This window comes from Dendrobates tinctorius, unplaced genomic scaffold (genome assembly GCF_039654945.1).
Source record: "Dendrobates tinctorius isolate UK_male_01 unplaced genomic scaffold, ASM3965494v1 ptg000090l, whole genome shotgun sequence".
In the NCBI taxonomy this organism is placed as follows: Eukaryota; Metazoa; Chordata; class Amphibia; order Anura; family Dendrobatidae; genus Dendrobates; species Dendrobates tinctorius.
In genome coordinates, this window is record NW_027361758.1 from 1,612,337 (window position 1) to 1,636,646 (window position 24,310).

Consider the following 24,310-nt stretch of genomic DNA (forward strand, 5'->3'; position numbering starts at 1 on the left):
TGTTGTGTTTTCTGATCTGATAGGCCGTTTTGTTATTATTTATTTGGATGATATTTTGGTGTATTCCCCGGACAGTCAATCTCACTTGCAACATCTAAAGACAGTTCTCCAGAGACCCAGGGAGAACCAATTGTTCGCCAAATTGGAAAAATGTTCGTTTTTTGTACAGGAGCTGTCTTTTTTGGGGTTGATTGTGTCCTGTGAGGGGTTTCGTATGGATCCTAAGAAGGTGCTGGTGATCGCTGACTGGGTTCAGCCTCGAGATCTCAAGGGGCTCCAGCGCTTCTTAGGATTTGCGAACTATTACCGGAGATTCATTAAAGGTTTCTCACAAGTGGTGAAACCACTCACGGATCTTACCCAGAAGGGAGCTGATGTAAAAAATTGGTCTGTACTCGCTAAGGAATCCTTCTCAGTGATTAAGAAATGTTTTATGTCTGCCCCGCTGTTGGTGCAACCTGACCCGTCCAAACCATTCATTGTGGAGGTGGATGCTTCTGAAGTGGGGGTGGGGGCTGTGCTGTCCCAGGGTCCGGCCACCCTTACCAATCTCAAACCCTGTGCCTTCTTCTCCAAGAAGTTCTCTTCAGCTGAGAAAAACTATGATGTAGGCAATAGAGAACTTCTTGCGGTCAAGCTGGCGTTTGAGGAATGGAGGCACTTTTTGGAAGGGGCGGCTCACCCTATCACGGTTGTCACGGATCACAAAAATTTGGCATACCTTGAATCTGCTAAGAGGCTTACTCCTAGACAGGCCCGTTGGTCACTTTTTTTTTCACGATTTCAGTTCTCAATTACTTTTCGACCGGGGTCCAAAAATGTTAAAGCGGATGCCCTGTCCAGAAGTTTTGATCCAGTGTCTCCCCCTGAGCCGCCGTCCTCCATTCTTCCCCCAGGGGTGGTAGTGGCAGGGGTCTCAACTGAGTTGGAACAAGAAATTCTAAGGGCTCAGGCCCTAGCTCTGGCAACCAGGCCAAGCGATAAACTGTTTGTTCCAGGTTCATTGCTGCCTAGACTTCTGCAGGAGTTTCATGATTCTAGGCTGAGTGCTCATCCAGGTATCACGGCCACTAGAGAGGCAGTAGCCAGGGGTTTTTGGTGGCCTTCATTAAGGTCCGATGTCAAGGAATTTGTTTCTGCTTGTGACATAGGTGCCCGTTCCAAAAGCTCGCATAACCGACCGGCTGGGGAACTCATACCTTTACCGGTTCCTGATAGGCCATGGACTCATCTTTCCATGGATTTTATAACCGGCCTTTCACCTTTCAGGGGCAATACCGTGATCTGGGTGGTGGTGGATAGGTTTTCTAAACAGGCCCATTTCATTCCCTTGGCAGCATTACCTTCAGCAGAAACGTTGTCAAGATTGTTTGTGCAGCATGTGGTCCGATTGCATGGGGTACCCCTGAATGTTGTGTCTGACAGAGGTGTGCAGTTTGTGGCCAAATTTTGGAGGGCGTTCTGTATGAAATTGGGCATCTCAATCAATCAATCAATCAAATTTATTATCGCCAAGTACATATTACATATATACAAGGAATTCTTTGTGGCAAAGAGGCAACAGAATATATAACAACAGATACAACAAGTAACATCTAACAAGACAGATACAGTATATAGTCTACACATGACGATTTAATTGTTGAACAGAGAGTGGATAGAAGCTGTTCATATGGCGGTTGGTACTGCATTTGGGGACTCTGAAGCGACGTCCTGAAGGGAGTAGTTGGAATGAGGAGTGTCCCGGGTGAGAGGGATCGGATGAAATTTTCAATTCGTGGGATCGAATACTCTTATCATAAAGATCCTGGATTTTAGGCAGGGGGGAGCCTATAGTTCTCTCTGCTGTTCTGTTGTGTTGTGGTTGGAGCCCGGGAAGATCTAAGCTCTCTCCCCACGGATCCTGCGGGCCAACTGGATGTCTTTGGGCATGATTGTTACCCTCTTGGCGTGGATGGCGCACAGGTTGGTGTCCTCGAACAGTCCCACCAGATAAGCCTCGCTGGCCTCCTGCAGGGCCATCACAGCTGAGCTCTGGAAGCACAGATCGGTCTTGAAGTCCTGGGCTATCTCCCTCACCAAGCGCTGGAAGGGAAGCTTACGGATCAGCAGCTCCGTGGATTTCTGGTAGCGGCGGATCTCACGGAGAGCAACGGTTCCTGGGCGATAACGATGCGGCTTCTTCACTCCGCCAGTGGCAGGCGCACTCTTCCTGGCAGCCTTCGTGGCCAGCTGCTTGCGAGGAGCCTTCCCTCCGGTGGATTTGCGGGCGGTCTGCTTGGTCCTGGCCATAGCTCAATTTAGAGGTGAACAGCTGTTCTCACTCTCCTTCTCGTCGGCATATCACCCGGAGAGTAATGGTCAGACAGAACGCACCAATCAATCCCTGGAACAAATTCTCAGGTGTCTGACCTCCGCCAGACAGGAGGATTGGTGTGATGCATTACCGTTGGCTGAATTCGCTTTTAACAACCGGGTGAGTCAGTCCACCAACATGTCCCCATTCCTGATTAACTATGGCTTTAATCCGCATTTTGGGGAGTTTTCTCGGGTGGATTCCGGTTGTCCAGGAGCAGAGGGGTCCGTTCAACGGTTAAAAAACCTCTGGGCTGAAGTCCGGCGTAATATCTCTCGAGCCCAGGGGAGATACAAATATTTTGCGGACAAAAAGAGAGCCTCGGGAGACATGTTTCAGGTGGGAGAGAAGGTTTGGCTCTCCACGCGTAACATCAACTTAAAGGTACCATCAGTTAAGTTGGGACCAAAGTTCATTGGTCCGTACGAGATTATGGAGATAGTCAACCCTGTGGCATATAGGTTGCGTCTCCCCGCCTCCTTAAAAATATCTAATGTGTTCCATAAGTCTCTGTTGAAACCAGCAGGATCTGTCAAAGAGAACTCTGAGACTGTTGTTCCTCCAGTGCTGGTGGAGGGTCAATTGGAGTATGAGGTCGGACATATTGTGGACTCTCGGCGGGTGCGCCGCTCTTTGCAGTACCTGGTCCACTGGAAGGGATATGGACCAGAAGAGCGATCATGGGTCCCTGCTCGCTCGGTACATGCAGATCGCCTGGTTCAGGCGTTCCATGCCAAGTACCCGGGGAAGCCTGGGGGTCCAGAGGCCCCCCGTTGAGAGGGGGGTACTGTCATGATCCCAGTGCAGGTTTTTGAGCTGCACACAGGGGGTTAATGTCTGGAGCTCTGTGCAGGCTTTGACCTGCACACTTGAGGTTAATGATTGTGGCCTCTTTCTGGTTCTGGGAGAGCTTCATAAACCCCTGGATAGCTTCAATCCCTGCCAGTTATACTTTTGCCTTTGGCCGAGTGTACTGACCCCCGTGTGCCTGTTTGTTGCTATAGCTTGTTTATATGGTTCTGACCCGATTCTGTTTCCCGTTGTGAGTTTGCCTGTTGATTTTGTACTGCGTTATTATCTGTGTATGACTCATTGCCTGTGACTTGACTACTCTCTGCCCGCCCCTCTTATACCTTGCAACTATCTGTGTATGACTCATTGCCTGTGACCTGACTACTCTCTGCTCGCCCCTCTGGTACCTTGCAGCTATCTCTGTGTGTGACTCATTGGCTACGTCCTGACTATTCTCACTGTCTATGCCCCTTGGTAACTTTGTCTCGCAGTTACTCTGCTAGGAATTGTCTTGCAGCTCCTAGCTCTGTGGAGTTTAGGCCACGCCTCTAGCAGTCACGTGCTTCAGGTCCTGCAGGTGTGAAGTACACATCTACTTGGTTGCTTCCCGTTCCACAGGTAGCTTTGAGCCCTGTTCGCTTTACTCAGGACACACGCACTGGCTCAGTGAGCAAGTTCAGTGCGGTGTCTCTGACACTTCCAAGCTTTGAAAGCAGCCCTGTGCAACTCTCCATTGTTGATAGCAGTCGACAGCAGTCGCCCGTTTCTGGTACAGACCGACGCCAGCGAGTTTGGCCTCGGTGCTGTGCTCAGCCAGGTCGACTCGGGGAACCAGGAGCACCCCGTGTTGTACCTGAGCCAGAAACTTTTGCCGAGGGAAGTGGCATACTCGACCATCTAGAAGGAGTGTCTGGCCATGGTGTGGGCACTGCAACGTTTTCAGCCCTACCTGTACGGGCGCACCTTCACGGTGGTAACCGACCACAACCCTCTGAGCTGGTTGCACACAGTGTCCGGAACCAATGGAAGGTTGCTCCGCTGGAGCCTTGCCCTTCAACAGTACGACTTTACTGTACAACACAAAAAGGGCAGTGAACACGGCAATGCCGAAGGGTTGTCTCGCCGGGGCGAACCTGCTGAGGTGCGCATGGCCGATTACCGAGAGGTAATGCCTCCATAGCGCCCTATAAAAGGGGGAGGTGTAATGTAAAATGTCTGTAAGATCTGTATGTTAAAGTAAAGTATGATGTTTCTAGAACCTTCTAGAAATTCTCCATTGCTACACACTGAGGAGACAAGCCTGTCATGTAGCTGCAACCCCCCTCCTTATCAGCTCTGTGCTTGCTGGTAACCTGAAACCGTCCATTTCCTCTCGCAGCCTTCACCCCCTTGCAAGGGAAAGCATTGCTTTGTTCTGAAACCATGAAGCTTGAATACAGGTATAGGAAATATTAAAATAAGCCTAGCGCGCACTTCGCTTGTGACAGAGATATGAAACTCACATTTCTGCAAAGGGCACGAAGCCAGCTTTCTAAACCCCTAAGTTTCACGATTCTCGGACTTCCAGAAATTGAGATATGGCTTGCTCCCAAATGGAGTGTCCTATCTAGTGCATTCTTGATGTTTATGGTTGTCATAACTTTTTTAGTTAACTTATAACTGAGAGAGAAGGGGGTTGGACCTCACCAGACCGCCCATTTCGTGAGGTCACAGTCCCTAGGCTATAGGTATTCCCTACCAAATTCCAGTTAGTTGGAGCTACAGAGTCCGTGCTGACGAGACGTGCAGATGAGTGGAGATGTGTGGCTCCGCCTTCTCCCCCACATGGTCTGCCTGATACCGACTGAACACATGTGAGTGTTACTTTCTGTCTTTTAATCCCTTTGTTATATTTGTATCTGTACATATTTAATGTCTCAATTTTGTAACAATTCTTTATCTATGTAATCACTGCCCATTTGGGAATAAATGGTAAAAATCTATTAGTTTGCCTCCATGCTCTAAGAAACGAACTATGCGCCTTTTTTAGATAATCGCTACTAATTTGGGGTTTGTCACGGACCCTCTTAAGGGACTCTTTGTTTAAGTAAAGTGTGGCTGGTGGCAGCGTGGTGTGCACGGCTGGCTAGGCTAGCTGGCAGTACAGACGGGTCTTACATGCTGAATGAGGGGCTGCGGCCACAGCATTGATAATTCCCTTACTGCAGTAGTCTAGCGGCCTGTGCACAACAAGCAGCCCGTCCGGCGACTAATTATCCTAGGTGCAGTTCCCTGACTGACCTGAGGGTAAGGGGGCGCTGGAGAGCTGCGAGTTCCAAAGTGGAACTGAGAAAGTGGGATATACATAAATCCCCGCAGTTCTTGGAAGGTTGTTAGCAGTGGTGGGGCATCCAAAATACCCCCCTGCGGTAAATTGTTACAGCAAGATTAGCTTGCTGTATTTTGTCACGTGGTGCCGGTGGTGGGATAACTAAGATAAGCCCCCACTGTGCCTGTGATAGCCGTGTGCCGGCAGTGCGTCACATCCCTCCATCCGCTGACAAACCCGTGTGGGTGGTGGGATCGTGACCTATTGGTGGCACAGGGTCCGCTTTCCGTTGCAATTTGGTGGCAGCGGTCTCGCCAGTTCGTCACATATTGGTGGCAGCGGTGGGATGTTCCTCACAAGCACCATGGAATCAATGGTGCTATATAAATAATAATAATAATAATAAAAAGATATACTAATCACTATTTATTTCTCAGCTACAGTATTTATCCCCACGATTAGGATAACGGCAATTTATTGTTTATTCTTGTCAGGTTTTACCTATTAAATATTCTTCTATTTGTCTCATTAATAAGTGACTAGCTTTTCTCCCACTTCTTGTTTTTTTCAGCGCGAGTCTATCACAAATATTTATAATCCTTTTGATTTCCTTGTGGTTGGTATCTAGACTCGCAGCAGTTACAAACCTTTTACTCAGGCGCCACTTTATCTCTCTCCTTCATTTTTTGTTTTTAACAATTTTTCCCTGGACCTGTAGCTGGATATTTCCTTCTTTTGAATTGCACATAGCCTCCTATATACAGTATGAGCCTGCACATAGCCTCCTATATACAGTATGAGGCCGTATATAGCCTCCTATATACAGTATGAGGCCGCATATAGCCTCCTATATACAGTATGAGGCAGCATATTGCCTCCTATATACAGTGTGAGTCCCTATATAGCCTCTTATATACAGTATGAGCCCCTGTATAGCCTCCTATATACAGTATGAGCCCACATATAGTCTCCTATATACAGTATGAGCCTGCATATTGCTTCCTATATACAGTATGAGGCCGCATATAGCTTCCTATATACAGTATGAGGCCCTATATAGCCTCCTGAATACAGTGTTTGCCTCCTATATACAGTGTGAGTCCCCGTATAGCCTCTTATATACAGTATGAGCCCCTGTATAGCCTCCTATATACAGTATGAGCCCACATATAGTCTCCTATATACAGTATGAGCCTGCATATTGCTTCCTATATACAGTATGAGGCCGCATATAGCTTCCTATATACAGTATGAGCCCCTATATAGCCTCCTGAATACAGTGTTTGCCTCCTATATACAGTGTGAGTCCCCATGTAGCCTCTTATATACAGTATGAGCCCCTGTATAGCCTCCTATATCTAACTGCATTCACCTTGGTATCATTCATTTTCTATGAGACTGCTCTGTTCTCATATTGAGCATTTATGCATTTAGTAGGGCTTAATGGAATTATTGTGCTTGTTACACATCAACTCTGTAGATGCGCTCACTTATTAGACTTTGGTTGGGGCAACTTTAAAATATCTATAATAATAAATGCCCTAAGCAGCTTCCGGTTGTAACAACTTCCGTCCAGTTGTAACCGGTGACGTCACCACATATAGAATGGGAGGAATAGGGCTAAGTGACAGCACATGTGAAAAAGACTTGGGTATACTAATAGATCACAGACTGAATATGAGTCAACAGTGTGATGCAGCAGCAAAAAAGGCAAATGCAATTCTAGGATGTATTAACAGAAGCATACAGTCTAGATCACGTGAAGTCATTATTTCCCTCTACTCCTCTTTGGTCAGACCTCATCTGGAATATTGTGTCCAGTTTTGGGCACCACATTTTAAAAAAGACATCAACAAACTGGAGCAAGTTCAGAAAAGAGCGACCAGAATGGTGACCGGTCTGCAAACCCTGTCTTATGAGGAAAGGTTGCAGGATTTGGGAATGTTTAGTTTGCAAAAGAGAAGACTGAGAGGAGACTTAATAGCTGTCTACAAATATCTAAAGGGCTGTCACATTGTAGAAGGATCAACTTTATTCTCATTTGCACAAGGAAAGACTAGAAGCAATGGGATGAAACTGAATGGGAGGAGACACAGATTAGATATTAGAAAAAACTTTTTGACAGTTAGAGTGATCAATGAGTGGAACAGGCTGCCACGAGAAGTGGTGAGTTCTCCTTCAATGGAAGTCTTCAAACAGAGGCTGGACAGACATCTGACTGGGATGATTTAGCGAATCCTGCTTTGAGCAGGGGGTTGGACCAGATGGCCCAGGAGGTCCCTTCCAACTCTACGATTCTATGATTCTATGATTCTATGATTCTATGATTCACACACACACGCACATGTTAACCCTCAACACACCACACCGCCTCAACACACACTCCTCTCACCTTTCACCTCCACTCATGTCCACTCACTCTTTCACTCCACATACGTTCCTTTCTCTCACTCCGTTTCTCATACTCACACCGTCATCGTCGCTGCCCCGACATCTTCCTCCGCCGCCGCGATCCAGGATCCAGACGTTCTCCAGGCCGCCGACATGTTCTTGCGGGAAGCCATCTTGGATGTCGTGAAGTCCCGCGAGATTCAAGATGGCGTCGCCGCAACAATGTCGCTGGCGTGGACGACATCGGGATCCAAAAAGATGGCGTCGGCGAAATCTCGCGAGATTACGCCGACGCCATTTTGGATCCCGATGTCGCCCATGCCAGCGACATGTTGTTGCGGCGACGCCATCTTGAATATCGCGGGACTTCACGACATCCAAGATGGCGTCCCGCAAGAATATGTCGCTGGCGTGGGCGACATCGGGATCCAAAATGGCGTCGGCGTAATCTCGCGAGATTTCGCCGACGCCATCTTTTTGGATCCTGATGTCTTCCACGCCAGCGACATGTTGTTGCGACGACGCTATCTTGAATATCGCGGGATTTCACGAAATCCAAGATGGCGTCCCGCAAGAACATGTCGGCGGCCTGGAGAACGTCTGGATCCTGGATCGCGGCGGCGGAGGAAGATGTCGGGGCAGCGACGATGACGGTGTGAGTATGAGAAACGGAGTGAGAGAAAGGAACGTATGTGGAGTGAAAGAGTGAGTGGACATGAGTGGAGGTGAAAGGTGAGAGGAGTGTGTGTTGAGGCGGTGTGGTGTGTTGAGGGTTAACATGGCAAGAGGTGTTAACGACGTCGGCGAAATCTCGCGAGATTTCGCCGACGCCATCTTGCATTCGTGAAATTGCGTCATTTACCTCACGCCGACTTCCTGTGCGGACGCTTGGCATTGCCTGTACCACCATAACTACTGCTGCCTTGGTCCTATGCCTGTTTACTGCCGGTGTCTAATTACTGGACCAATTTGCCTGTACCGCCATAACTACTGCTGCCTTGCTCCTCTGCCGGTGTCTAATTACAGGACCAATTTGCCTATACCGCCATAACTACTGCCTTTGTCCTCTGCCGGTGTCTAATTACAGGGCCAATTTGCCTATACTGCCATAACTACTGCTGCCTTTGTCCTCTGCCAGTGTCTAATTACAGGGCCAATTTGCCTCTATCGCCATAACTACTGCTGCTTTGGTCATCTGCCTGTTTACTGCCGGTGTCTAATTACAAGGCCAATTTGCCTCTACCGCCATAACTACTGCTGCCTTGCTCCTCTGCCGGTGTCTAATTACAGGGCTAATTTGCCTCTACCGCCATAACTACTGCTGCCTTGCTCCTCTGCTGGTGTCTAATTACAGGGCTAATTTGCCTCTACCGCCATAACTACTGCTACCTTGCTCCTCTGCCGGTGTCTAATTACAGGGCCAATTTGCTTCTACCGCCATAACTACTGCTGCCTTGCTCCTCTGCCGGTGTCTAATTACAGGGCCAATTTGCCTCTACCGCCATAACTACTGCTGCATTGCTCCTCTGCTGGTGTCTAATTACAGGGCCAATTTGCCAATACCGCCATAACTACTGCTGCCTTGCTCCTCTGCCGGTGTCTAATTACAGGGCCAATTTGCCTCTACCGCCATAAGTACTGCTGCCTTGCTCCTCTGACTGTTCACTGCCTGTGTCTAATTACAGGGCCAATTTGCCTCTACCGCCATAACTACTGCTGCCTTGCTCCTCTGCCGGTGTCTAATTACAGGGCCAATTTGCCTCTACCGCCATAACTACTGCTGCATTGCTCCTCTGCTGGTGTCTAATTACAGGGCCAATTTGCCAATACCGCCATAACTACTGCTGCCTTGCTCCTCTGCCGGTGTCTAATTACAGGGCCAATTTGCCTCTACCGCCATAAGTACTGCTGCCTTGCTCCTCTGACTGTTCACTGCCTGTGTCTAATTACAGGGCCAATTTGCCTCTACCGCCATAACTACTGCTGCCTTGCTCCTCTGCCGGTGTCTAATTACAGGGCCAATTTGCCTCTACCGCCATAACTACTGCTGCCTTGCTCCTCTGCCGGTGTCTAATTACAGGGCCAATTTGCCTCTACCGCCATAACTACTGCTGCTTTGCTCCTCTGCCGGTGTCTAATTACAGGGCCAATTTGCCTCTACCGCCATAACTACTGCTGCCTTGCTCCTCTGCCGGTGTCTAACTACAGGGCCAATTTGCCACTACCACTTCATAACTACTGCTGGGCAATTACAGGGTCAATTAGTATCTGTTTACTCTACAATACTCCAGGACGCCTTCTTCACTGCCAGATAACTGCCAAATAGACTCCTTTACCTGTGCCAACATGAGTCATAACAAAAAGTATGCCAATGCCAGTGAAAGGAAAGCAGCTTTAGCACTACGACAAAAACAACGCCGTGCTAATGAGACTCCTGAGGAAAAACACCATCGCCTTGAGAAGATTAAGGCTTATAAACGCCGTCGCCTCACACACGAATCCCCTAACTCTAAATCCATAAGATTGGCTGAAGAAGCCTCTGCACGCCGTCACCGCCGACAACAGACGGCCTCTTCCTCATCATTATTATTAGACTCACAACAGGATGCTTCCACATCAGCATGTGGAACAATTTACTGCTACACTTCATCCCATATGCCGTTCACTGACATAACTAATCAGCAATCTGTTTCTGCCCTATCAATACCACCATTCAATACCGATGCACAGTATGCCAATGCCAGTGAAAGGAAAGCAGCTTTAGCACTACGACAAAAACAACGCCGTGCTAATGAGACTCCTGAGGAAAAACAGCATCGACTTGACAAGATTAAGGCTTATAAACGCCGTCGTCTCACACACGAATCCCCTAACTCTAAATCTATTACATTGGCTGAAGAAGCCTCTACACGCCATCACCGCCAACAACAGACGGCTTCTTCCTCATCATTATTAGTAGACTCACAACAGGATGCTTCCACATCAGCATGTGGAACAAGTTACTACCACACTTCATCCTATATGCCGTTCACTGACATAACTAATCAGCAATCTGTTTCTGCCCTATCAATACCACCATTCAATACCAACGCACAGTTTCTTCACATACAAGCTGCAGTTAGCCCGCAGAAAGTGCAACCAAGACAAATATACGTTGGTCTCAAAACTAGGCGCACCCCATCGGTTGGACATGCACTTCTACTACAACCTCACATTTTCACTAATGATGAAAATAGTATTACCGAACACAGCTGTGGTGACATGACCCATGTATGTGAGCATTGCGAAGCTTTGCATTTTGTAGCAGAGATACCTTCTGAAAACAACTTTACGCTCTGCTGTCAGGAGGGTAAAGTCCATGTACCCATACTACAATATCCTGATGTCTTTACACGTTTGCTGAAAGGGCAAAGTGAATTTAGCAAAAATTTCATGGATAATATTCAAAGTATTAACAGTTCCTTTGCTTTTGCCTCCATGGGTGCAAATATTTCACCACCTCCTGGATATGGCCCATACTGTTTCCGCATACATGGCCAGATCTATCATAGAACTGGAACACTACATCCCTCAGATGACCAGCAACGCGCATTTGCCCAACTTTACATTCTCGATACCACTACCGCAAACGAACAACGCTTACGATGTAAAGAAAATCAAAAATGTCATCCTACATTGATGAACATTATTGCCCTTCAAATCCAAACTATTAATCCTTTTGTGGAAGCTTATCAAATGTTACGTGATGTGGAAGAACAAGAAAAAATTAAATCTCTACAAAACGGAACTGTCATGCCAAACATCACTATGGCTATTAAACAAGATCGTACTCAAGACCCTCGACGCTACAATAATCCCACTGTCAGTGAAGTAGCAGTCGTGTTTCAAAATGACAATGGTGAGCCACCTTTCAATAGAGACATATTAATTCATTTAAAACCTGATCCCCATAACCCTTTAGCTCCAAAAACACAACAAATTAGTATTCTCCATAGCAATTTGGATGCCCTCCTCTATCCAATATTTTTCCCTTATGGAGACCAAGGATGGCATGATGGACTCAAACAACAAGGCAAAAGTTTGAGGAGGATCACTCAACTCCAATACTATTGCTATATGTTATCTGTCAGAAATTACTTTAATCCACTCCTCAATGGTGGTAAGCTAACACAGCAATATATAGTAGATGCTTATGTCAAAATCGAAGCTAATCGCCTACATTACATCCGCAAACACCAAAAAGATTTAAAAGTGGAGGATTACTGCCTCCTTCAAGAACATCTACTCAAAAAATCGGTTCAAAAGGGCATCCCTATTTGGAAAACCGTCATTTTACCATCTTCTTTTGAAGGCAGTCCAAGAAACATGCAGCAGTGCTACCAGGATGCTATGGCTATTGTTACAAAGTATGGTCGACCAGATCTATTTATCACCATGACATGTAATCCTAAGTGGAATGAGATTACTACACATTTAGAACCGTGGCAGCGTGTTGAACACAGACCAGACTTGGTTGCATGTGTCTTTAAAATTAAACTGGAATCCCTCTTAAAAGACATTAGCAGTTGATTATTTGGAAACGTCACTGCAATGGTCCATGTCATTGAATTTCAGAAGCGTGGTCTCCCACACGCTCATATTTTAATTATTCTTGACAGCCTGTCTAAATTACGGACTGAGGCAGACATAGACAATATAGTCTGGGCTGAAATACCTGATGAAACAATCTACCCTCAGCTCCATAACATTGTTCTTCAACACATGATTCATGGTCCCTGTGGAGAACACAATCCTAATTCTCCCTGTATGGATCTTGGAAAGTGTAGCAAAGGTTTCCCAAAACAAAACCAACCATATACCATCAAAGAAAAGGATGGCTATCCCACTTACCGCAGACCCATTGGCAAAACATATATTAACACCATTCTAAGACGATTGACAATTCATGGGTAGTTCCATATAACCCATTTTTACTCACCAAATACAAGTGCCATATTAATGTAGAAATATGTGCTTCCATTCAAAGTGTAAAATATTTATTTAAATACGTTTACAAAGGACATGACAAAGCCAACCTTGAAATTTCCCAAAATAACATCCAACATGATGAAACACACCAATTTACGGATACCAGATATGTTAGTGCACCTGAGGCTGCATGGCGGATATTTGCTTTTCCTATGCATAAACAATCTAATGCCATCATTCGCCTAGCCGTACATCTGCCTAATTCTCAACCACTCTATTTTCATGAGAATGACTCTGCAGACAACATCCATCAAAAGCTCAATTCCAATTCTACACTTATGGCGTATTTCAACCTTAATAAGATCGACCACAATGCACATAACTATTTCTACCGCGAAATTCCAGAACACTACGTTTGGAAACAAGGCACATGGGAACAAAGAAAACGAGGGGGTCTCACAGTTATTGGAAGAATGTATACTGTTAGTGTGAAAGACCAAGAACGCTATTATTTACGTTTGTTGTTACTGCATGTAAAAGCTGCTACCAGTTTTGACAGCATTAAAACCGTCAATGGAGTTATGCATGAAACCTTTAAGGATGCTGCGTTAGCACTTGGATTATTATTCGATGATAGCATCTGGAGACATACTTTAACAGATGCTTGCATTCTTAACATGCCTTCCCAACTTAGAGACATGTTTGCTTATATCTGTATTTTTGGCCCCCCCAGTAATCCACTTGAATTGTGGAATGAATTTAAGGACCATTTTTTACAAGACTATTGTCATACATACCACAGCAACACTGAAGAGTGTATCGATTGTGAAGGATATGCTATGAAAGATGTCCAAGATGTCCTCATAGTCCATGGAAAAACTTTTGCTGATTATAATTTACCACGCCCAGCAAAAAATATTAAACAACTCCTTAAACAATATGATAAGGATTATGAGTTAAAAAAAGCTGCAGAGATGAAAGAAACTCTTAATCAGGAGCAACTTTTTGCCTATGATGTCATTACTGAAGCTTTACAAAATAGCAGTTTAATACCAAAGTGCTTTTTTCTCGATGGACCTGGTGGCAGTGGAAAGACCTACCTATACCATCTACTTACACATCATTTAAGAGGACAAGGAGAAATTGTGTCACCTGCAGCAACTACAGGAATAGCATCTAACTTGATACAAGGAGGCCGAACAATCCACTCACTATATGGCATACCTATTCCGATCAACGAAACATCTGTTTCCAGGATTAAAAACGATACAAATGCAGGAAAACATTTACAGAGTACAAAACTTTTTATTATTGATGAGTGCACTATGGTCCAAAAACATGCATTGAATGTGATAGATAGACTTCTACGTGACATCATGACAACAAATGTTGCTGAAAAAAATAAAACACCATTTGGAGGTAAAGTTATTGTTCTTGGAGGAGACTTCAGACAATGTCTTCCCGTCATCGCTCATGGAACAAGAATAGACATTGTAGATTCCTGCATTAAATATTCAGAACATTGGCAACATTTTACCAGACTACCGCTAATTAACAACATGCGCTCCACTGATCCTGAATACAGCACTTGGTTGCTTAAACTTGGAAATGGTGAGCTGTCTAATGAACATAACCTTGGAGAGGATGTCATTGAAATTCCTCCAGACATGCTTTGCACTGGCTCTATAGTAACCGAGATCTTTGGAGACCATATTTGCATTGATGTTAATGACCAACAAAGCCTCGACACTGCTGCATCACATGCTATATACTATGTCCGAAAAATGATGACGTCGATTTTCTGAACTGTAAAGTAATGGATCGCATTAGTGGTGATTATACTGTATATACAAGTGATGATTCTGTCGATGCTGATGAGGCAGAGGAATGTGAAAACTACCCAGTTGAATTTTTAAACTCTCTGACAGCATCAGGAATGCCATCACATCTCTTAAAACTTAAAATTGGCACCATTGTGATGCTATTAAGAAACCTAAACACCAAGAAAGGTCTCTGCAATGGCACTCGCCTCATTGTCATTGCCTTACTCCGCAACATCATACAGGCTAATGTGATTACTGGCTCAGCTGAAGGAGACATTGTGTTTATTCCACGCATCGATTTGTGTCCTTCAGAAACTGGGTTACCTTTTAAATTAAAACGTCGACAGTTTCCTCTAAAACCTGCTTTTGCTATGACCATTAACAAATCCCAAGGACAGACCCTCAATCGAGTTGGAATTTTTTTGCCCGAACCTGTATTTGCCCATGGACAATTGTATGTTGCATTCTCCCGAGTAAAGCAACGCAGCAACGTTAGGGTCAAAGTGGTGGATACACCACTTCAAGGACAATTGCTACCTAATAGCCCAAAAATCTTCACTAGAAATGTCGTCTACAAAAATGTCTTACTTTAAACTATTTAAGTTGGTCCTGGAATTTATAGATATATAGATATATAAATAATAGTTACATTCTAAATAGATATAGATAATAGACTTCTAAGACTTCTATACATAGCTTGATATACAGTATGTTATATATATAAATATTTTAAGCAGATAGATATATCTTACACTAATTATCTCTTTCACATATATGTCATAGACATATTTAAATCCATAAAAATATACATAGGTATAGGTATATATAGATTAAAAAAAAAAAGGCAAAAACAAAAAAAATTTAGGCAAACATACGTAGATTTCAACTACATAGCTAACACATACCTACATAACTTAGGTAATAATAATTAATTTTTTATTTATTAATAGAGTACTATTATTTCAATAGCACTTTACATACATCAGTAATACTGTCCTTCTTGAGGCTCACTATGTAAATATCTTACCCACATAAAAACATAGGTGTGATACATCTATCTACTATAATAAATGCGCTAAGCAGCTTCCGGGTTGTAACAACTTCCGTCCAGTTGTAACTGGTGATGTCACAGCACACCTCTTGCCATGTTAACCCTCAACACACCACTCCTCCTCAACACACACTCCTGTCACCTTTCACTATCTCCACTAACGTCCAGTCGCAGGATTTTAGAATACTCAAGATGGCGTGGCCGCAAGAACATGTCGCCGGCGTGGACAACGTCGGGATTTAGGATGGCGCCGGTGGAAGAAGATGTCGGGGATCGTGGAGCAGCGATGATGACGGTGTGAGTATGAGAGACGGAGTGAGAGAAAGGGTCGTATGTGGAGTGAAAGAGTGAGTGGAGATGGTGAAAGGTGAGAGGAGTGTGTGTTGAGGAGGTGTGGTGTGTTCAGAGGAGTGTGTATTGAGGGTTCACATGGCAAGAGATGTGTCACTATCCTCCCGATGCGATAGCATCGGGCCTTAATCTACTATAATAAATGCGCTAAGCAGCTTCCAGGTTGTAACAACTTCCGTCCAGTTGTAACTGGTGACGTCACAGCACACCTCTTGCCATGTTAACCCTCAACACACCACTCCTCAACACACACTCCTCTCACCTTTCACTATCTCCACTAATGTCCACTCGCAGGATTTCAGAATACTCAAGATGGCGTGGCCGCAAGAACATGTCGCCGGCGTGGACAACGTCGGGATCAAGGATGGCGCCGGTGGAAGAAGATGTCAGGGAACGTGGAGCAGCGATGATGACGGTGTGAGTATGAGAGACAGAGTGAGAGAAAGGGTCGTATGTGGAGTGAAAGAGTGAGTGGACGTGAGTGGAGATGGTGAAAGGTGAGAGGAGTGTGTGTTGAGGCGGTGTGGTGTGTTCAGGAGTGTGTGTTGAGGGTTCACATGGCAAGAGGTGTGTCACTATCCTCCCGATGCGATAGCATCGGGCCTTAATCTACTATAATAAATGCGCTAATCAGCTTCCAGGTTGTAACAACTTCCGTCCAGTTGTAACTGGTGACGTCACAGCACACCTCTTGCCATGTTAACCCTCAACACACCACTCCTCAACACACACTCCTCTCACCTTTCACTATCTCCACTAATGTCCACTCGCAGGATTTCAGAATACTCAAGATGGCATGGCCGCAAGAACATGTCGCCGGCGTGGACAATGTCGGGATCCAGGATGGCGCCGGCGGAAGAAGATGTCGGGGATCGTGGAGCAGCGACGATGACGGTGTGAGTATGAGAGACGGAATGAGAGAAAGGGTCGTATGTGGAGTGAAAGAGTGAGTGGACGTGAGTGGAGATGGTGAAAGGTGAGAGGAGTGTGTGTTGAGGCGGTGTGGTGTGTTGAGGAGGTGTGTGTGTATTGAGGGTTAACATGGCAAGAGGTGTGTCACTATCCTCTCAATGCGATAGCATCGGGCCTTAATCTACTATAATAAATGCGCTAAGCAGCTTCCGGGTTGTAACAACTTCCGTCCAGTTGTAACTGGTGATGTCACAGCACACCTCTTGCCATGTTAACCCTCAACACACCACTCCTCAACACACACTCCTCTCACCTTTCACTATCTCCACTAATGTCCACTCGCAGGATTTCAGAATACTCAAGATGGCATGGCCGCAAGAACATGTCGCCGGCGTGGACAATGTCGGGATCCAGGATGGCGCCGGCGGAAGAAGATGTCGGGGATCGTGGAGCAGCGACGATGACGGTGTGAGTATGAGAGACGGAATGAGAGAAAGGGTCGTATGTGGAGTGAAAGAGTGAGTGGACGTGAGTGGAGATGGTGAAAGGTGAGAGGAGTGTGTGTTGAGGCGGTGTGGTGTGTTGAGGAGGACTGTGTGTTGAGGGTTCACATGGCAAGAGGTGTGTCACTATCCTCCTGATGCGATAGCATCGGGCCTTAATCTACTATAATAAATGCGCTAAGCAGCTTCCGGGTTGTAACAACTTCCGTCCAGTTGTAACCGGTGACGTCACAGCACACCTCTTGCCATGTTAACCCTCAACACACCACTCCTCAACACACACTCCTCTCACCTTTCACTATCTCCACTAATGTCCACTCGCAGGATTTCAGAATACTCAAGATGGCATGGCCGCAAGAACATGTCGCCGGCGTGGACAATGTCGGGATCCAGGATGGCGCCGGCGGAAGAAGATGTCGGGGATCGTGGAGCAGCGACGATGACGGTGTGAGTATGAGAGACGGAGTGAGAGAAAGGGTCGTATGTGGAGTGAAAGAGTGAGTGGACGTGAGTGGAGATGGTGAAAGGTGAGAGGAGTGTGTGTTGAGGCGGTGTGGTGTGTTGAGGAGGACTGTGTGTTGAGGGTTCACATGGCAAGAGGTGTGTCACTATCCTCCTGATGCGATAGCATCGGGCCTTAATCTACTATAATAAATGCGCTAAGCAGCTTCCGGGTTGTAACAACTTCCGTCCAGTTGTAACCGGTGACGTCACAGCACACCTCTTGCCATGTTAACCCTCAACACACCACTCCTCAACACACACTCCTCTCACCTTTCACTATCTCCACTAATGTCCACTCGCAGGATTTCAGAATACTCAAGATGGCGTGGCCGCAAGAACATGTCGCCGGCGTGGACAACGTCGGGATCAAGGATGGCGCCGGTGGAAGAAGATGTCAGGGAACGTGGAGCAGCGATGATGACGGTGTGAGTATGAGAGACAGAGTGAGAGAAAGGGTCGTATGTGGAGTGAAAGAGTGAGTGGACGTGAGTGGAGATGGTGAAAGGTGAGAGGAGTGTGTGTTGAGGCGGTGTGGTGTGTTCAGGAGGAGTGTGTGTTGAGGGTTCACATGGCAAGAGGTGTGTCACTATCCTCCCGATGCGATAGCATCGGGCCTTAATCTACTATAATAAATGCGCTAATCAGCTTCCAGGTTGTAACAACTTCCGTCCAGTTGTAACTGGTGACGTCACAGCACACCTCTTGCCATGTTAACCCTCAACACACCACTCCTCAACACACACTCCTCTCACCTTTCACTATCTCCACTAATGTCCACTCGCAGGATTTCAGAATACTCAAGATGGCATGGCCGCAAGAACATGTCGCCGGCGTGGACAATGTCGGGATCCAGGATGGCGCCGGCGGAAGAAGATGTCGGGGATCGTGGAGCAGCGACGATGACGGTGTGAGTATGAGAGACGGAATGAGAGAAAGGGTTGTATGTGGAGTGAAAGAGTGAGTGGACGTGAGTGGAGATGGTGAAAGGTGAGAGGAGTGTGTGTTGAGGCGGTGTGGTGTGTTGAGGAGGTGTGTGTGTATTGAGGGTTAACATGGCAAGAGGTGTGTCACTATCCTCTCGATGCGATAGCATCGGGCCTTAATCTACTATAATAAATGCGCTAAGCAGCTTCCGGGTTGTAACAACTTCCGTCCAGTTGTAACTGGTGACGTCACAGCACACCTCTTGCCATGTTAACCCTCAACACACCACTCCTCAACACACACTCCTCTCACCTTTCACTATCTCCACTAATGTCCACTCGCAGGATTTTAGAATACTCAAGATGGCATGGCCGCAAGAACATTTCGCCGGCGTGGACAATGTCGGGATCCAGGATGGCGCCGGCGGAAGAAGATGTCGGGGATCGTGGAGCAGCGACGATGATGGTGTGAGTATGAGAGACGGAGTGAGAGAAAGGGTCGTATGTGGAGTGAAAGAGTGAGTGGACGTGAGTGGAGATGGTGAAAGGTGAGAGGAGTGTGTGTTGAGGCGGTGTGGTGTGTTGAGGAGGTGTGTGTTGAGGGTTAACATGGCAAGAGGTGTGTCACTATCCTCTCGATGCGATAGCATCGGGCCTTAATCTACTATAATAAATGCGCTAAGCAGCTTCCGGGTTGTAACAACTTCCGTCCAGTTGTAACTGGTGACGTCACAGCACACCTCTTGCCATGTTAACCCTCAACACACCACTCCTCAACACACACTCCTCTCACCTTTCACTATCTCCACTAATGTCCACTCGCAGGATTTCAGAATACTCAAGATGGCATGGCCGCAAGAACATGTCGCCGGGGTGGACAACGTCGGGATCCAGGATGGCGCCGGCGGAAGAAGATGTCGGGGATCATGGAGCAGCGACGATGACAGTGTGAGTATGAGAGACGGAGTGAGAGAAAGGGTCGTATGTGGAGTGAAAGAGTGAGTGGATGTGAGTGGAGATGGTGAAAGGTGAGAGGAGTGTATGTTGAGGAGGTGTGTGTGTATTGAGGGTTAACATGGCAAGAGGTGTGTCACTATCCTCTCGATGCGATAGCATCGGGCCTTAATCTAGTAATAATGATAATGGTCCTGTCTAGTGACAAGTTTATTTTACAGGCTTCTGGAGAAAGGCACAATGCCAGTCATTCAAGGGTTAATTATTTGGAACATTGAGAGGGACTTTCTAGCCAATGAAACAACAGTATAAAACACATGTGGTAACTATGGCAACTGTGCTGATGTCATAAACACATGCATCTATGATAGAGGAGAAGATTCTAGAACCACAAGTCATTCAGCCGTAGGAGGAGCCGTACTTGATGTGTCTGGAGACCTGGAGCTTCATCACTCCACAATGGGAGGAAGGGGACACCGCCTAGCCAGCCAGATCAGCCATAGCGCCTAGCCAGCCAGATCAGCCATACCGCCTAGCCAGCCAGATCAATGGGGTGACAGATGTTGCAGCCAGATCTCCCTCATGTCCGGTGCTCGCCGCCTTCACCTTTATGTGTACGGCCTGGAGAGGTCGCATTAGTCTTCTCCATAACAAATATGACACAATGTACAAATTCTGGTACAATTTGCTGTTACTTGTTGGCATTAACCTTCTAAGCCCAAGGGAAGGGCAGTCCTACAGCCATGGTTCCCTAGAGGTTTCCACCACAGGTGGTTTTTCCTCTCCTGAGTGCTGAAGGATGATTCTTCGTGAGTCGGGGGTTCTGCCATTTTCAGTGTCTTTTTCATAGTAATTGGCTGATTCTAAATTTCAGACACTGAATGAAATAATAATTATGAGATTTGGAATAAAATTCGGTCGATTTAACATCCAATAAAAGTGTTTTGTGTGTTTCTTTCACAATCCTGGGTTGGTGGGATTTTGTTGGGGATCAGGATCCAGCATCTATGATCAAGCCATGAAGCCAGATATGGAGTCGGAGCAATTTAACCCTGCGCTGGAAGACAGGACGGAGCAGAGATGACAAAGTGTTACTGCACAATTAGCACAAGTTCACACTCTTCCTTGCATTCAGATACACGAGGGGATTCAGGGCCGGACTGGGACTAAAAAGCAGCCCTGGCACACAAAATTCACCAGCCCACATACAATAAGTGTCCTCAACCCAAATTGTAGAACACTGATAGGTCATGTAGGAATTTGCTTTATCTGTTACCAGGGCCGGAACAAAGTATTTTGGTGCCCAAGGCGGATGAAGCTGAAGGCGCCCATTTTGACTTTCTACCCAGCTAATTCTTCCCTTTTCCATTAGGTCTATGACATCATGTGATTAATAACTGACAAGCTGAATCCTTCTAAGTCAGGCCCATATACATTTGTATCTCATGAACCCACAACTCCCAGTATGTCCTTAACAATGGTAAGGAGATGCTGGGAGTTGTTATCAGTCTTTATCAGACTGCGGACTATACAGGAACCACAGTACTGATGAGACGCAGTCAGTATCAACAAGTAAAACTTTACATCCTGGTACCTTATAAGTGACCTCTTCTCTGAGTCTTTTCTTTCTCTTAGTCTCCATCTTGTCCAGACGCCATGATGACTTTTCTCATACACATCTCGCTTCTTTAGACTTCCCTCTTCTCCAGTCTCCTGCAGCACATCCCGACACGGAGTCCTTTAAAAATAACAGTGTTATTAACATGCTGCTGAATAAAAAATATCTGTCCATATTATGACCTAAATAAGCCTCCTCTAGTATATGGCCTCCACCCTGTCCTGTAGTCCATCTGTTCAGAGATGGTAGCTGGGAAAACACAGAATAACAAATGAAACAATGTCATCAGAACAGAAAGCAGGTTACACTCACAATATGCCAAGAACAGCCCTACGCCTTAAATAGGGGGATTATAAAAGTGAGCACACTCCCAACATGGAATTATCTACTAAAGACATGGAATCAATAATACTCTCATAAAGTCGTCCTTAATTCATATATATTAACCTCTGGAAATTAATTATCCACATTAATTAATAGTAGGAAAAACCATATGCATTTTATAAATATCTCTAGTTATTTACATAGTTTTAATAAAAATTATTTGAGAAAATGCATCATATAATCTTATATATATTCTATATTGTTATGCTGCCACCTAGTGGTACAAAAAAAATTATCCATTGAAAAATTAATGAGTACCTATCTTCATTTATTTTCTTTCCTACTATTCCTCATATATGAATTGTAAAGAGCACCGAGCACTACTCAATTGCATAAAAATAAAAAATCAATGAAGTGCATAATGCAAAAATAGTTTATAGAAATGTGCATGCATAGTGCAGAAACGCTTATTATAAATAGCGCCAGGCAGTCTTCACAACACAAACATACATGAGCCTCAGAACAACATATCACAGGTTAAATGCTCAAGGACCACATGTAGGAATCCCCTTAACGCGCGTTTCGCGTTATTGCGTCTTCTGAAGGGGCGCGATGACATCACTTCATGGCGCCTGCTGCACTGAGATAAACGGGCGATTTAGAACGCTTCCTGCAGACACCGGAGCGGTTGGGGAACGAGGAGAGGTAAGTATTCTATATTTTTTTTTAAATCAGTGAGAACATTATGGTGGCCAGAATACTGCACAGAGGATTATGGGGAATGCATTATACTGCATGGAGGACTATGTGGAATGCGTTATACTATATAGTGGACTATGGGGATGCATTATACTATATGGAGGACTATAGGGAGTGCATTATACTATATGGAGGACTATGGGGAGCACAATATACTGTTTGAAGTACGATGGGTAGTGCAGTATATTACATGGAGGGATATGGAGAGTGCATTATATAATATGACGGACTGTGAGGTGCATTATACTATATGGAAGGCAATGTGGTGCTACTATATTTGGAGTGCTATGTGGGAGGCTTTATGCAGTATGCAAACAAGTATACAATGTGAATGTTTACGTAGGGTCAATTATCTTGTGTGGGAGTAATTATACATTCTGGAAAGGTGTGGGGTCATTATACTGTATGTAGGCCACTACTACATGGAGGCTATATGAGGGTCACAGTTGGGGGATCATATTGTGTTTGGGTATCCATACTTTTCTGGGGTAGTTGAGGGGTGGGGTACAATAGGGTAATCAAACTGCATGTAGAGGGTACTGTGGATAAAAACACTGTGGATTTCACTGTTATCTTACAGTGTTTGTGTGGCACTTTTGTTGACATCATACTATGAGTGCAATGAAAGCAGAATCTAGGTCTCCAGTAGGTGGAATATTAGAGGGCGCACAGTAGGTGCAGTAATAGGAACACATATGGCAGCAGCAGCTTAGCATTTGCTTATCTGCATAAGGAGTTTGTGCAGGTTGGCGGAACATGAGAACGGTGCAGGAAATGTGAGAAGTCTGATGTCACTTTGTTCTAATCTCTGCAGCTGAGTCCTGGCTGGAAGAAGTTGCCATGTTGGTCTGGGCCAGATGGAAAAGACGTGAAAAGTGAACAACTCCACCATAAAGAACGTCAGCATATGGTGGTAATATCAGTGTTGGTCTTTGTATAGAGATTTTTCATTTTAGTAACAGGGAGGTCATCTGCTGAGGTTCTCCTACATCCAGTATTGGGGTGCGCTACCATAGTTGTAATAAGGATTACCTGGTTAAGGGCCCACCACAAAGTTTTTCTTTCCTGAACCAAACCCTGACCTATGCTTCTGCTTGGCATGTAATTACTTGTGAAATAACTTATCTAACCACAAAGGAAAAGTTTATTTAAACAAACCTGGCACTGATTTGAAGGACAGTATCAAATGTCACAATGCTGCAACCCCACCCCCCCATTTGTTTGCAGATACCTTGAGAAATATGCAGTGTTGAGAAGAAATGTGTATGCCAGAAAACAAAGACTGTTATGAGCTCATTTTCTCCTTCACCTTTGACGTCCGATGAACTCCCTCTGCTGGTGAAAGGAGGTAGTGAAATCGATTTGGATGGGAAAAACCTGTCATCTGAACAGGTGGAGTGTGATTGGACATCCGGAGTCTTTGAGTGGATATAAGGCCGCCGACGCCCTGCTGGGTTGCTGGTGATCCTCTCTGCTCTGAGCTCTGGCCTCCAGTTTAGTCCTGTCTACTAAAGCTAAGTTTTTGCTCTGCTATTGTTCCATGAGATTTTGTCTGGTTTACTTAGTGTTTGTGTTCAGCCAGCCCTGGTTGGGACTGGCTGAACTCCATTTTTTGTCTCTGATCAGTTGATCTCTTTGCTCTGTTTTCAGAATATACCTGAGTGCTGATATAGTGATTTTGAAGTCTAGTGACTTCAGGGCCTTTTCTATCAGACGTGTTGGACATTATTTTTGGCAGGGTTTTTGCGTGATTGCAGACAGTTGCTTTTCTTT

At 45.6% G+C, this 24,310-nt stretch overlaps 1 protein-coding gene across 1 annotated transcript; it reads right to left on the reverse strand.

Annotated features, from left to right (window-relative positions):
- Positions 1 to 1,881: 1,881 nt before the first annotated feature.
- Positions 1,882 to 2,292, reverse strand: LOC141098385 (histone H3-like). The gene has a single exon (XM_073586140.1). It carries the CDS (start codon positions 2,290 to 2,292, stop codon positions 1,882 to 1,884), a length of 411 nt encoding a protein of 136 aa, XP_073442241.1.
- Positions 2,293 to 24,310: the final 22,018 nt, after the last annotated feature.

Bases quoted from the DNA above. Each gene is read 5' to 3' on its own strand.
- LOC141098385 (XM_073586140.1), bottom strand. From the start codon at position 2,292: ATGGCCAGGACCAAGCAGACCGCCCGCAAATCCACCGGAGGGAAGGCT.